Raw genomic sequence first — 16,344 nt, forward strand, 5'->3', positions numbered from 1 at the left:
GGGATGGTGGTGGAGGGAGAGGACAGAGTTATATATGTATTTTTTAAGTGCGTCTTGTACAGATTGAAATCCCAGTTAGTCTTTGTATTAGTCATGGTGGGCTAGATGCTAAAACAAACATCCCCCAAATATCAGTTTATCTATGATGATGAAAGTTCATCTATGCCTCATGTCATGTCCAGGTTGGCAGGGTCCAAACTCCATCTGGTAGTGGATGGGGAAAGAGAATGTAGAGGAGAGGATAGCTGTGGAGGTTTCTAATGAGCCAAGCCCACAGGTGGAGCACATCACTCTTGTTCACATCCCATTGGTCAGAACTCCATCAGCTGGCCCCAGCTAACTGCTCAGGAGGCTGGGAAATGTAGTCTAGTTATGTGCCCAGGAAGAAAAAGAAATAAACATTGGTGAACACTGACTGGTGTCTGGCCACATTCTTGCCTCTCTAAACGTTTTTGTGGGTCATTCAAGTTGGGTAGGCTGTTCCCAAACTCATCTTAGAGTTTTCCTGATATGTTGACAGAAGATGAAAGGCTGCTCACTGTGTATGTACTGTATGCCTATTGTTTCTATTTCAAATTTAGATCATTTGTTCTAAACTGGATTAGAGATACAAATGAATTTTTACAATAGATTAGAAGATGTTTCTGGTGTTCCAAGTTATGCAAAGTATCTTGCTTTAACTGCTAACTTCTACTGAAAGTAAAAAATAGCAGAAGCAATTGACCATAGAATGAAACCAAAAATGATTCTTTGCATGGAAAACATCAAACTACTTACTTCTGTCCTTGATTCCTGCAGAAACAAATTCATGAATGGAATTTTACAGCCTCTTCCATTAGAGGAATAAGGTAAGAACATAAGAGAAAATGTAATTATTGTTTTAGTACAAATAATGATGTTGTTTTTATCACTTTGTTTCTACTTACTTGTAATATGTGGTGTTCTCATTTTTAACAGAATCCAAAACAGACTATTTTCTCTCTTGTTGCCCTGCCCGAGCTTGTTCATCATGTGCTGCTAGTAAGGCTTCTTGGCTTTTTATAGCAGAGTAGTTGTTTTTGTATCCAACAGACGAAACTCTCGTCTCAAACTTTTTTTTTTTTGCGGTACGCGGGCCTCTCACTGTTGTGGCCTCTCCCATTGCGGAGCACAGGCTCCGGACACGCAGGCTCAGCGGCCATGGCTCACGGGCCCGGCCGCTCCGTGGCATGTGGGATCTTACCGGACCGGGGCACGAATCCGTGTCCCCTGCATTGGCAGGTGGACTCTCAACCACTGCGCCACCAGGGAAGCCCCCTCAAACTTTTTTAAAACAAGAAGTTATGTGTGTAGAAAGAGAAAATGTTTCTCCTTTGAGCCAATGATGTTCATGTGCTCAGGGACCCCCAGAACTGAAACTGGGAGTTACTTGGTAATGATACTTGGCTGGGATCTCCTGGGCAGAGTAATGGAGCCAAGGGCATTGTTCTTGGCAGGTGAGTAAGGTGGTGTATTCCCAGGAGAGGTCTGCCACTTGCTATTTGGTTTAGGAGCGCTGACCATTTGGGCCTGAATTGTGTGGCTGCTCTCTGAGTCCAATCCTGCCAGCACACCCAAGGGTGGGAGGAACTCTGCAGTAGATCTGAGTTCTAACCCCTCTTTTGCTGTTTGACCTTGAGCAAATCATTCAACCTCTCTAGGTCTCAGTATCTTCATAGTTTCCAACATATTAAGGGCTTGGACTAGAACTCTATGTCTTTTCTCTGATTCTCAGACCACAGGCCAATGAATGAATCCCTATTACCCCCAGATGCAGCATGATCCTTTTCTAGACACATCAGTGTTTGAATTGGAGTAATGTTTACATCACTTTTAAAGGGAGAGAAATTATTTAAGAACAGACTAGCATATTTGAATAATACTGCTCAAAAAATATAAGATAATTCAAAAGGTGTTAAACATTTTCAAACATGTACTACCCAGAAACTAAGTTGTATGATAACATGTAGTCAAGAACCTTCTGTTTGTACCTTCTCATAGAGATACCTCTTGCTGCCATTTTAGCCATCAACAGGGATGTGCAAAGGGCCTGGGGTGAATCAGACCCTGGAACCAATGTGACATGAAGAGCATGTGTTGAACATTCCCAAGGCTATCCAACTAACCGTGGTGGTTCCTTTAAAGATTGGTTTTGAAAAGTTACTCATGTATAAGCTAGTTTTAATTCATTTTAAATCACCCTGTACGGTTGCTGTTTCAACTCGTAATTTGTCATGTAATCCATAACATGTAAGGAATGGTCAAAGAAACTATAATCTCAGGAAGAGACGACTTAGAAAGGGCAAGGTAAAGTGGCTTCATTTGTTTGAAGGGCTAATCATAGAATTTAGCCTTTTGCATAGTGCCACGTGGCAAAATGAGGGCCATTGCGTAGGCTTTGGCACAGTGCAGGTAAAGAACTTTGTAGCAGTGAAATCCATCAGGAGATGGAATATGATGATTTTCTGTCACTGGATATTTCAGGCAAACTGAATATTGCCTGTTCAAGGAGCTGTAGAGTCAGATCCAGGCCTTTGGTGGGGATGGACCAGATAACATTTAAAGGCCTTTCTTCAGCTAAAATGCCATGTTTATTTCCACTTCCCTTGTGTGGCCACAAATACTGTGTCCTAATATTTTTCAAGTCTAGAAATTCCTTTGATATCACAATAAATTATTTCGCAAATACCTTTTTAATGACCTTATAAACTCTTGAAGACAGAAACCATATTTTATTCCCATTCCTGTTGCCCATATGCTTTGCTTAACATTGAATATATAGTAAGTTCTTGATACATATTAAAGTCTATTGATGAATACAAACTCAAACATCAGCAAGATAAATGCCCCTCCTATTTAAATTTCATAGAGAAATATAAGTCACTTTGGTGGGCAGGGGGGTATTTGTTAAAACATTAATGAAACTTTCAAATTTGTAAAATGGAAGAAAAGCTGTTCCTAGATTTTTCTCAAAAAAATTAAATTGATATCAAAATTTATATATAATAGGCATTCTTATGTTTTGAAATTTTGCAGCATATCCAAGTTTGATGAACGGTGTTGTTTTCTTTACGTCCATGATAATTCTGATGACTTTCAAATCTACTTTTCCACTGAAGACCAGTGCAGTAGGTGAGTTTTAATCTGATTCAGGTATTTTCAGTCTAATTATGGTGAATCACTTTTAAAGGGTCTTTGTTGTGAAAAATATTTATTTGCTATACTGCTTTTCCTGAAGTTTTAACTTATGGAAAATAATTTTTCCAGCTTTATTGAGATATATAACTCATACACCATGCAATTTGCTCATTTTAAAGTATAGAATTCAATCTTTTTGTTTTTAGTATATTCACAGTTTTGCAGCCATCACCACAATGTAATTTTAGATTATTTTCATCACTCCCAAAAGAAACACAGTATCCATTAACAGTCACTCCCCATTTTCTCTCAACCTAACCCCACCCCCAACAATCCCAGTCCTCTGCAACCACTGAATCTACTTTCTGTCTTTACGAATTTGCCTATTCTTGACATTTCATATATATAGAATCATACAATATATGGTCTTTTGTGACTCACTTCCTCCATTTATCATAATGTTTTCAAGTGTCATCCATGTTGTAACATGTATCAGAATTTCATTCCTTTTTGTGGCTGAATAATATTCCATTGTATGGATATATTGGATTTGTCCATCATTTGAAAGGCACTTGGTTTGTTTTCACTTTCTGGCTATTGTGAATAATGCTGCCATAAACATTCACATGCAAGTTTTTGTGTGAACTTATGTTTTAATTTCTCTTGGAGCCAAATTACTGGGTCTTATGATAGTTCTTTATTTAACTTTGAGGAACGGCCAGACTGTTTTCCCAATTTACATTCCCATCAGCAATGTATGAGGGTTCCAGTTTCTCCACGTCCTTGCAACACTTGTTACTGTCTATCCTTTTGATTGTAGTCATCCTAGTGGGTGTTAGGTGGAATCTCATTGTGGTTGTGTTTTGCATTTCCCTAATGACTAAAGATACTGAGGATCTTTTCATGATCTTATTGGCCATTTATGTATCTTCTTTGGAGAACCATCTACACAAATCCTTTGCCCAATTACAACATTTTTTTAACTTTTTATTTTGGAAAATATTCAGACCTACAAGAAAGTTCACCCAGAACTCCCTACTGTTAACCATTTACCACATTTGTTTTACATTCTCTCTATATGCAGATGATTATTTTGTTCTGAACTGTTGAAGAGTAAGTTGTAGACATAATGCTACGTTATCTCTCGGTACTTCATTACGTGTTTCCCTAAATACAAGAACATTCACTTATGCAATCACAGTACCGTTATCTAATCAGGAAACTAAGATTGATATGGTTCTATAATTTACAAACCTTAGCCAAATTTTAGTTATTGTCCCACTAATGTCCTTTACAGTGAAACAAAAGATATTTTTTCTCTGGTTCCTGATCTAAACCAGGATTACATATTAACATTTAGCTGTCACGTCTGTATAGCCCCCTTTTATCTGGAACATTTCTTCATCAGTCTTTGTCTTTCTTGACTTAATGCCTTCAAAGAGTACAGGCAGTTTATCTTGTATAATCCTTCAATTTGGGTTGGTTTGCTGTTCCCTCATGATTATATTAGTGTTATGCATTTGGGGTAGGAATACCACAGAAGTGATGCCCTGTCCTCAGTACATCACATTGGGAGATATAAAATATCTTTGTCCCATTACTGGTGATATTAACTTGGCTCACCTGGTGAAAGTGATGTTTGCCAAGTTTCTCCGAACTTTGCCCATTTTTAATTGGGTTATTGGTATTTGTGTTAATAAGTTTTAAGAGTTCTTTATATATTCTGGATACAAGGCCCTTGTCAGATGTGTGATTTGCAAGTGCTTCCTCCCATTCTGTGGGTTATCTTTTTACTCTGTTGATGGTATCATTTACAGCACGGAAGTTTTAAATTTTGTGGCGGTCCAGTTTATCTGTTTTTCCTTTTGTCACTTGTGCTTTTGAAGTCATATCTAAGAAGGCTTTGCCTAACCCAAGGTTTTCTCTGGTGTTATTTTCTTCAAAGAGTTTTATAGTTTTAGCTCTTATATTTAGGTCTCTGATCCATTTTGAGTTTTTTTTTTTTAATGGTCTGAGGTAGGGGGTCCAACTTCATTCTTCTGCATGTGGATATGTGGTTGTCTCAGCACCATTTGTTGAAAAGACTAGTTCTTCTCCCATTGAATGGTCTTGGCACTTTTTTAGAAAATCAGTTGACCATAAATGTAAGCATTTATTTCTGGACTTTCACTTCTATTCCGTTGATCTATATGTCTATCCTTTATGCTATTAACCACATTTTCTTGATAACTGTAGTATTGTACTAAGCTGTAAAATCAGGAAATGTGAGTCTTCCAACTTGGTTCTTGTTTTTCATAATTGTTTTGACTATTGCAGGTGCTTCCATGTCCATGTGAATCTTAGGATCAGCTAGTCAATTTCTTCAAAAAAGGCCGCTAGGGTTTTGGCAGGGATTGCTTTGTATATGCAGATCAATTTGAGAGGCTTTGCCATCCTAACCATATTAAGTCTTCCATCCCATGAGCATAGCATATCTTTCTATTTGTTTAGGTCTTCTTTAACGTCTTTCAACAATTTTTGGAGTTTCAGTGTACAAGTCTTATACTTTTTTGTTAAATATATATGTATTTTATTCTTTTTGGTGCTATTCTAAGTGGAGTTGTTTTCTTAATTTCATTTTCAGATGGTTCATTGCTGGTGTATAGAAATACACTCGATTTTTGTATATTGATCCTGCAAACTGGCACTCATTTATTAGTTCTAATTGTTTTTATTGAATGCCTTGGGATGTTCTGTATACAAGATCATGTCATCTGCAGATAGAGATAGTTATAGTTCTTCCTTTCCAAACTGGATGTCTTTCTTTCTTTTTCTTGCCTAATTTTCCTGACTAGACTGCAGTATAATGTTGAGTAGAAGTGGCGAGAGCAGACATCCTTGTCTTGTTCCTGATCTTAGGAGGAAAGCATCTAGTCTTACACCATTAAGCATGATGTTACTGGTAGGTTTTTCATAGATAACCTTTATCAGGTTGAGGAAGATTCCTTTATTCGTAGTTTGTTGAGAGAGTTTGTGTCATGTAATTTGAGAACATTTTAATTCAGTGCGTCTCAGACAATCATTATCACAATGTATTTAGAAATCAGACTAAATATCAGACCAGAGCACCCTTGGGTCACAATCTTCAATTTTAGAGTTGGAAAATGCTGCCAAATATCAAGCAGAACATCCCTTTACTACAAAGCTTACCTTCTGACTCTCGTTCTCTCCTCAGTGCCTTTTCTTGTCATACATTTAAATAATTGTTTAGTTGAGGTGTAATATACAGACAAGTGTGTTAAGTATATCAGCACCCCAGAAGGTGCCTTGTGCCCCTTCCCAGTCATTAAACCCGCTCCTAATGTAACTATTTTGATTTCTGTCACCAGTGGTTAGTTTTGCCTGTTCTTAAACTTCAAATAAATAGACTCATAAAGTATGTACTCTTTTATTTCTCACTTGTTTCTTTTAAAATAATATCTATGAGATTCAGCCATGTTGTATTAGTTCATTCTTTTTTTCACCGTGTAGTGTTCCATTGTGTGAATATATATGACAATTTATCTGTTCTATCAAACATTTGAATTGTTTCCAGTTTGGGGCCATTATGAATAAAACTGCTATGAACACTCTTGTGCATGCCTTTTGGTGAACATATTCATTGATTTCTGCACTGTATGTACCTAGGAATGGAGTTACTAGGTTATGGGATAGGTTTATATTCAGCTTTGGTTGATACCAAGGTAGATGTATCAATTTACACTTCCACCAGCAACATATGAGAGTTCCAGTTGCTCCACATTCTGAACAACAATTGATACTGTCTTTTAAATTTTAGTTATTCTGTTGCATGCATACCACATGTCTCCTAAGAAGCCTGACTGTTGTGTCCCAGCTTTCAAAAATTAGAAGAAGCAGAGGTGGGATGGGTTAGAGAAAAGAACATTCTAGTGTTTTTTGGAAATTATCTTAAAGTATGCAATATTCTTCCCTGCTACCTTAAGAGAGAATACTGAATACAAATCTTCTGAGTCAAGTCATTTGTATGCAAATAAACAACTACACAAGTCTAGGGAGTGGCTGATGTGGCCCAGCAGCATTTGTGAGAAAGATTTATGGGTTATAGTTGATATTAAGCTTAGTCTGTGTCAACAGAACGATGAGGTCGTCTTACACATTTCCTTCTCACCTCTCTCCTTATACAAGACCTTATTTCTCACTAAGAGCTAGAGTGCTGGCAACTTAGGAGGTGATGGTCCCACTATCCTTAGCACTAATTCAATCACCCCTGGAGCACTGGTCCTGGGACCAGACTTGAAGAATAATACAGGGACACCTTTGAAGAATTACAAGTTAGTGAAGTGACTCATAAACAAGTCCTGGGGGAAACGTTGAGGGAACAAGAAGGAAAGACCTATAGGGATATAATAAAATTATGTACATTTCTAATGGGCAGTTATGTAGAAAGGGACTAATTCTAAGCAGTCTACGGATGAGACCCACATAAAAGAAGTCTCAAGTTCAATATAAGTGAAGCATTTCTCATTGAGTTCACCAAAGAATGAGCTGCCTTGTGAGGTAATGAGTTCTCTGTCACTGGGGGTGTTCACGCATCAATTAGCCAGCCAGTTGGTGGTGATATTGTATAGAGGGGATTCAAGTATCATATGGGTATTTGAACTAGATTAGATAACCAGTACACTACCATGTCAAATCAAGGAGTGGAGTGATTGTTCCATAACTTGTAAAAGCTTGGTTTATTTAATCACAGTTTAATGTAGTCAGGCCAAGTTAGAGGAAAGGAATAGGAGTGATCATAATTAGCGGCAACTTTGTGACGTTTGGTATTCTAGGTTTTGCTCTTTGGTCAAAGAGATGATAACCAATGGAGTGGGCAGTACAGTGGAGCTGGAGGGAGAGGCCGATGGGGATACCTTAGAGGTGAGTCACAGAAGACCTAGAACATGGAAAAAGTTATTTATTGTGTCTTTGATGCTTAAAGAAAATGTCCCATTTTTTTGTGAAAGTTCTTTATGTGTATATTTTAAAATACTCATTAATGAACGAGCTAGCCATCAGTATTCATGACTGTCAGTGATTAAATTTAATGCATCTCTATAGAAAAACCTCATTACTTTGGCATCCTATCAACCATAATGTGTAAGAAAAATTTGACATGGACTAGACTAAGATTCCCTTTTGTGTACAACTGATGGAAAAGCTTTTTCTATGCTAATTAATGATGTTTGTGAAACTACAAGAGACATAGTTGGGCAAATAGAAGCAGACTTTTTCATTTATGCCTAAAATGACTTTAGTTAGATCTACTTGCATATAGTATATTAAATATGATAATATGAAGAAATTAATATTAATTTCTTAATATTAAGAAAGGGTCATCATAAGCTCTTTTGGACAGCACAGTGGTAGTCCACAGATAACTACACCACCACGCATGTGTTCAAATCTTGCACAGTTATTATGACTTGCCACTAATTCAGGTCCTTGTAGTTTAGTGAGATTTTACTATACTTTCAAGTGGGCTGAAATTAATTCTTTGAGATTTCTTACAGAAAATATCAAAGGGATTCATTTTAATAATTGAGTCAGGTGCTCGAATGCTTAGCTTAGAATCAAAGTTTGTTGTAGAAACAAACTGAGTGATGCACTTTGAAGGTAACAGAGAAAGGTGGGAGATAAAAGCCTGTTATGAAGCAGGTGGGTGTCTGGTTAAATCAGACAGTGATGAGACCCACTAGTAACCTTAATTGTCGTGAGCATCCCTAGAAGTGGATGGGAAGGGACACGTCCACATGCATATGTGTTCTGTGCACTTCTGTAAGCAGGTATAGGGGGCATAGAAAATAACAGGAAGAATCCCTTGCTGCCTCTGCTTTAAATAAATATTACTCAGTCTAGAGTTACATTTGTTTTAATCATTGAGAAGAACCAACTGGAATGCAGCTGTACAATTTTTGATGATAAGATTGGGGGAATAAAAGAGCAATACTCATTACAGGTGGAGTTTTGCAGTATGTGTTTAATGCTAGATCTGTACCTCTAAAAGCAGGAGCGGGGCAGCATGTGTACTTTCTATTAAGACAATTTGAGTTTTATTTACCTTCAGTTCTTTTCTGGGCTATAGAAAGTGGTTGCTTTCCTGGCAAGTTGATAAGGGATCATGTAAGAGGGCACCTATTTGGGGTACTTGACATGCTTAGAAGCAGTTTTAAATTGCAGCATCAAAGTGAGGGGAGTTCTCCAAAAGGTGAGCCCACTAAGTTACATATGAGCCGTATTTTTAAATTTCTTGCATTCTATTTCATAAAATCATGTTATGAATATATGAGTAACGGACAACTCTACCCCTTAAAAGCAATTATTTAATGAAAAGTATATAACCCAAGAAATGTGACCTGCCTGGTACTCAAATAATGTTATTTATAAATTTTTTTTAAATTGCAGGACAGGGCTTCCCTGGTGGCGCAGTGATTGAGAGTCCGCCTGCCGATGCAGGGGACACGGGTTTGTGCCCCGGTCTGGGAAGATCCCACATGCCGTGGAGTGGCTGGGCCCGTGAGCCATGGCCGCTGAGCCTGCGCGTCCGGAGCCTGTGCTCCGCAGCGGGAGAGGCCACAACAGTGAGAGGCCCGCGTACCGCAAAAAAAAAAAAAAAAAAAAAAAAAAAATTGCAGGACAATGTTTGGGCTTTTATGGGGTTTCTCCACCACAAGTTGTGTGCTTTTTTATCTTGTTGCTTTTCCTTAGTATGAGTATGACCACGATGCGGATGGTGAGAGAGTGGTGCTGGGGAAGGGCACGTGTGGGATCGTGTATGCCGGCAGAGATCTGAGCAATCAAGTGCGAATAGCCATCGAAGAAGTTCCAGAGAGAGACAGCAGGCAGGTCAGGGCGGGCCTCCGCCTTCTGCAGTTGCCACCTCCATAGCCCAACTCCCGTGCCCGCTGCTGATGGTGCGTAATGAAAGCATGATGTCATCAAAAAAATTTGTAATTCTCTTCTAATAAGGGTGCTCTGCATATTATAAATAGATGGAGAAAATGGAACAACTTCACTTAGAGGCATGTGGATTGCAGAGTCACATTTTAAAAGAAGACTGTAGTTTTATTTCCACCCGTCAGGAGGAAATAAAGTTCTACATTTTTACATAGGTATTTGTTTGCACATATTTTAAAATATGACTCAGTGCTTTAATTCGCATTGTAACAATTTGAAATGGCTATTATTTATTCAGATGTATCCTTACAGAAAATTAAATGTGGTTTAAAAAATTTTATTTTTTTGCTATACAGACTATTTTATTAATACCCTACCCTTCAACCTCACCCATAGATTTGGGACTATTGTTTTTTAAACCACAAGTACTACCAATTTATTTCTCCTACACTTCTTAAGAGTCTAACTAAAGGTTTATTCCTTTTTGAATTCATACCCCTCCTAATTCTAAACAAGAACGTGTTGACTGTCAAGTGTTTTTGTAGAGAAGCTACATATACAGTAATGGCCACAGTATAAGAAATAATAGCTCCGTGCTCCACCGGTGTGCTCAGACCACATCTGCAGCGTTGCCTTCAGTGCTGGACACTGATGGCTGTGTGCAAACAGCCCTCCATCCAGGTGGTCAGTGAATTATTAAGGATGGATTACAAGTGATTTGTAGCAGCTGTAAGACCCTTTGTCATTTATTCATTCATTCATTCGCTTGTTCATCTATTCATTTTTAATGGGATTGTGTGTTACGATATTTGAATTATAAAGCGGGGTCTGAAATGAACTCATCCAACTTCTTCCAAGGCTAAGAAGGTTAAATGACTTCTCCGAGGACATGAAGAAACAAGACTAGGATCCAGTCTCTTGAATTCCTCTTCCAGTATTCTGTCTCTTATTCTCATGATGGATAAGGCGTTGCAGTTGTTTGTTGGGGGAAAATTGCTAGCTTGAATCACCTCCTTCAGTTGGTTGTGTTAGTCGTTTCAGCTCTTCAATGCTGATGGTCGTTCCTGGGATTTTAGAGCTGGAAGAGACCTTAGAGACTATTTTGTCCCATTCCCTAAATTTACAGGCTGAAGTTAGGATATTGGGTACCTTCTCTGTGCCAGATTCTGGGCTGGCACTGGAGACTGAAAGGAGAGTAGGATACTGTCCTAATGTTAGGGTGTGCCCAGTTTGGTAGAGCAAAGTGACAAGTGCCATAATACAGGGGTTCACAGAGTGTTTGTAGAGCATAGGAGTGGAATGAATTGCTCTCCTTGGTTGAGTTGTGGCAAGTTTGAGAAAATAAATCATCTTTGAGCTGGCCTTTGAGGGATGAGTAGGAGTTCGTCTGGCAGAAAAGGAGGCCAGAGCATTCTATGCTGAGGGGAAGCAGAGCTGTTAAGCACAGAGTGTACTGAGAAAAGAAAAAATTGTCTGTTGTGACTCGACTATAGGATGTAGGGCAGTGGTGGGGGGCGGCTCTTGAGATGAGGCAAACATTTTTAAAGATGTAGTCTGTCCTGAGTTTGAAAGTCCTTGTGTGCCATGTTAAACAATGTGGTCTTTATGTGGACTTTAGGTTGGGAAGTGATGTGATGGGGTGTGTGTTTTAGGAAGGGGAAATATGGTGGCCAGGGGAGAATAGACTGAAGAGGCCAGAGGCTGAGGCTGGGAGGTCCATTAGGTGGCTGTTGCTGTAGTCTGGAATGAGTCTGTGGAATGAGACTAAAAGGCAGCTGAGGACAGAACCTTCTGGAACAGCTCCCTTCATGGGGGAGCAGAGGAAGAGAGGCTGTTGAGAGAGACAAAGGATGGTTGGAGAGTTCAAGCCCTATAAATAGCCATAGTAACAGCAGCAGCCATTCACTGGGCACTTGCCACACACCAGGCACTCCACTGGGTGCCTGAGAAACTTGACACACTTTGGCCCCTGGCAGCCCTGAGTGCTTCGTATTATTATCCCCTGTTCTACAGATGGGAAGCTGAATAGTCTCATGGGAGCCAAGGGAGAGAACATTCCCACAAAGAAGGGATGGCCAGCAGCAGGGCAAGTACTGGTGAGGTGCGATATATGGACCCCAAGTTCCAGGGATTTGGCAGGTGACATTGGCTTTGTTTTTCTCACCAGTTACTCTCAGCCTCTGCATGAGGAGATCGCCCTGCACAAGAACCTCAAGCACCGCAATATTGTTCAGTACCTGGGCTCTGTTTCCGAGGACGGCTACATTAAGATATTTATGGAGCAGGTGCCTGGGGGTGAGTAGTCACTGGTCTTCTGGTCTCATACCCTGAAAATCACTGATGAAAATATAATATGAACATCGCTATTCATCCTGCCGTTAAAAAATGACAGACATTTTAGGTGTGGGAGACCATTTGTTTCCCAGAGGAGTTGGACACAGATTTTCCGGTGTCACATAAACAGTCTATTCCTGGTCTGGTAATTCAATCATCAAATATTCATTGAGGATCTGCTGAGTGCCAGCTGCTGGGCCGAGCACTAGAGACATAGAGATGAATAAAGCATAGTCTCTGGCCTTGAGGCCTTCACAATTTAGGAGTTGAAGTATGCTTTGGAGAAGAGGAAACGGAGGTTTTTTTAAATGACGTTGCAAAATAACAGGTTGACAGGGAAATCGAACACCAGTGCTTTATCTACAAGATCCCCAAAGGCAGACAGTAGAGTGCGAGGGTAGGAGTTCCTCAGACCTGGAGCCAGCCATCTAGTTTGGTTTTTGTTTGTTTGTTTGTTTTTAATATTTATTTATTTATTTGGCTGTGCTGGGTCTTAGTTGCGGCAGGCAGGCTCCTTAGTTGTGGCATGCAAACTCTTAGTTGAGGCATGCATGTGGAATCTAGTTCCCTGACCAGAGATCAAACCCGGGCCCCCTGCATTGGGAGCGCAGAGTCTTAACCACTGTGCCACCAGGGAAGACCCCGGCCACCTAGTTTGAGTTGGCCCCTCCATCTGCAAGCTTTGTGACCTCAGTTTTCTGACTGAATAAATGAATTTTAAAAATGGATTATTAATAAGTACTATCATAGTTGGAATAGTAATAATTATTGGAGTCATAATGACACTATCTCAGTGGCTTGTTGGATGGGGTAAGTGAGATAATGTTTGTAAAGCTCTCAAAACGGTGCCAGGCAGAGAGCAAGAAGTCAGTAAGTGCTCATTTTAAGAAAATAATGATAAAATTAATAGTAATCTGAATGCAAATATAAAAACTTTAGTTAGAAATCTGTATTCATTCATTCTTTCAATTCATAGTTACTAAGAGCCTGCCATTACATTAAAAACCTAACTGTATGTCTTAAGAGCAAGGCAATGGGCTAGATTTTGAGGGTTACATTTATGATGCTGTACAGTTTCTTCTTCCCTCAGATTGCTCATAGTCTAGCAGAAAATACTGATTTGTGTTCCAGACGTGAGGTCTTGAGGATGACCACAGAGTTGGAGATAGATGTGCACCTCCCCTCTTACAGATGGGGAAACTGAGGCATAGCAAGGTCCCATAGCACTGTGTAAGGGCGACTAGCTGATGCTGAGGGCCTGGACAATAATCTCTGAAACACAGGGTCAGAAGGCAGTGAAGGGAGATTTTCTTCTGGCCCCAAAGTTCAACGTTTAATAGTGTAATTGGAGTCGGGGTGGGGGGTGGTGTTAAGACCGTCCTGCCCCTGGGACCTGGCATTAGGAGCTTCTCACAGTGAGGACAGAGAGCCCCAACCTCCTCCAGTTCGGGTCCCTGTCTCCCTTAAGGGCCCCTCACTCTGCTCCTGCCCACCTCTGATTTCAGGGTGAGGTATAAAACGTGGCTTTGACCCAAGCCCAATGGCTGAGACGCTTGTGCAGCATGTGCAGCGTCAGGCCAGCCCTTCAGAGTTCAGAGAGCACTGTTGCGCTCTCTTCCTGATTCTGTGCAGGTGAACAGAGCTAAGCCCAAAGGTGGCCTGGCTGAGTTTCGGGGGTCACAAGGGGTTCCTTTCCACCCTACACCTCTGGTCGGGCTGATGTGCTGGTTCACGCCCCGTCCCTTCTCTGGCTGCGCTGCTTGCGCATCTGGGAAACAGGCAACAGAGAGGGAGGAAAGATGTTGCATTTAGCCCAGATACAGTGATGTGGGCGCGAGTGCTTACGTTAGGTTAGAAATGTCACTTCACTTTATTTCCCTGAACCCCTATAATTGACTCTTCATCGCCCTGATGAGTTTTTTTTTTTTTTTTTTTTTTTACTGTGTCCATTTCCAGGAAGCCTTTCGGCTCTTTTGCGATCAAAATGGGGGCCGATGAAGGAGCCCACCATCAAGTTCTACACCAAGCAAATCCTGGAAGGCCTCAAGTATCTCCACGAAAGCCAGATTGTGCACAGAGACATAAAGGTACTTGCTTGTCTGAGCCAATGAGATTTTACTTTGCATCTCAGATCACATGAGCTGCTGGAGTGTCTGCAGGTGGACCAGCTCACGGAGGGGAGAGGATTGAGCAGAGTCTAGGCTTCCTAGAGACACATGACCATTTCTTAAGGTCCAAGTCTGTTTTACATTAGTTTGTTTCAATCTGTCTTTAAGCATTTGATGTTCTTCCTTTTCTGAAGGGTGATAGCATCCTGGTGAATACCTATAGCAGAGTGGTGAGTATCTCTGATTTCCGCACCTCTGAACGTCTTGCAGGAATGAATCCATGTACAGAGACTTTTGCTGGTAAGCAGACAGAGCTTGGCGTGGGGTCGCCATCCTGGAGTTAGGCTTGCTGCAACTGCAGTCCTTTGGAAGTTACTCACCAAGCACCTGTGTGCACAGTGGACAACTGGTAGTTGAAGTGGACGGTGTATTGTCCCCAACTTCAAAGTGTTTGGACTCTGTCATAATGATGCACTTAGCTATTTGTGGCAACGAGATTGCCTTACTTTCTTCCTTGTCTTCCAAGGTTGAGTAGGTGTTGTGCTCTGCTTGAGGTTTTCTGAGGGTTTCTAACCAGTCAGCAAGATGGCAGCATCTCTTCTAAGTTAGTAGCACCTTATTCAGAATCGTGGGGAATTCTGAATAACAGCATCCCTCAGACAACTTATTAGAACATCTTATTGGTCTTTTATAAAAATAGCCTGTTGCTTTAGGGAATTCTGGTACCTCATGCTTCCATATGATTATGTTTCCAAGAGAGGCTGATTCTTTTAGGGTATTCTAAGATGGGTTTGGTATTCTAAGTGGGTTTGAGCAATTGAATTTTCTTTTCCATGTGTCAGTGACAGAATCATTTATGTTTTGAGAGGGACTGGATTCAAAGAGTGGAATAAAATTGCCAGCTAGCTTTCCATGTACACGACCAATGAGTAGAATGATGCTCAAAAGCCACCTATGGCTTTTTGTAATTCCCATTTAAAAGCAAAACAGAAACTTTGATCCTTGGAGAGAAGTACTGATTTTGATTAAGTAAAGGTTTGTGCTCCCCCTAGGGTGTAATGAAAGCATCACAAAGATCTTGCTTGATGGAATTATGGAACAGCGCTTATAATATTATAGCTCCGATGTAAGTTATAAAAGACAGATGATTGTTTTCTATCCCTGTAACACCAAACTATAGAGTGGACAGACTTGCCTTTAGTTTTGGTGAATAATGTCTCAGCTTTGAAAGACTTTGCTTCAACAAGAGAGTTGTTGTTATGTCAGCCACTGGACGCCCACAGTAGAGACTCGTTCTCTATCTAAAGAGAACTTTTATGAATCAGAAATGACTTCTCAGTTGTAACACCAGAGGAGACACGTGCACCTCAAAATGGGGAACTATTACACCAAGGACCCCACCGGAATCTCCCAAAGAGTGTATTGAATTTTCATTCATTGTTTCTGATATAAATGTATATATCTCAACATGTATGTGTCAGTGAGTATGTCTGTATGACTGGCATATTTTTTTACTAGCCTAATTAAAAATGACTTCTGTCCTCTTTGGAAGCTACCAATTAGCTTAGCAATATGTAGCAAGAGGGGCTCTGATACGGCAAGGAGTTATTTCAAGACATAAAACCCCCAACAATTTATCTCATAATTACCATCCCCAAGGAGAAAAAAAAATCATAAAGAAAACGCATGTATAATTCATCATTGCGTATCACATTTTCCCAAGTAATTGGCTTGAGGAGGCATGAATTTTGCATTGCAAACTAATGCAGGGGTGTTTGGGGGATAATAAAGAAGGGGTGTCATTTGGGGT

The 16,344-nt window shown here is 40.2% G+C and overlaps 1 protein-coding gene across 1 annotated transcript in view; it reads left to right on the top strand.

Annotated features, from left to right (window-relative positions):
- MAP3K15 (mitogen-activated protein kinase kinase kinase 15) overlaps nt 1-16,344 on the top strand; it is a gene marked incomplete at its 5' end in the record, with an annotated part of 93,540 nt that overhangs the window by 56,154 nt on the left and 21,042 nt on the right. Inside the window, 7 exon segments of the mRNA XM_060086559.1 lie at nt 799-848; nt 3,055-3,150; nt 7,989-8,076; nt 9,904-10,037; nt 12,260-12,387; nt 14,383-14,513; nt 14,729-14,834. Coding sequence (XP_059942542.1) covers nt 799-848; nt 3,055-3,150; nt 7,989-8,076; nt 9,904-10,037; nt 12,260-12,387; nt 14,383-14,513; nt 14,729-14,834 — 733 coding nt within the window.

The sequence above is a fragment of the Mesoplodon densirostris genome, chromosome X (assembly GCF_025265405.1).
Source record: "Mesoplodon densirostris isolate mMesDen1 chromosome X, mMesDen1 primary haplotype, whole genome shotgun sequence".
NCBI classification, from domain to species: Eukaryota; Metazoa; Chordata; class Mammalia; order Artiodactyla; family Ziphiidae; genus Mesoplodon; species Mesoplodon densirostris.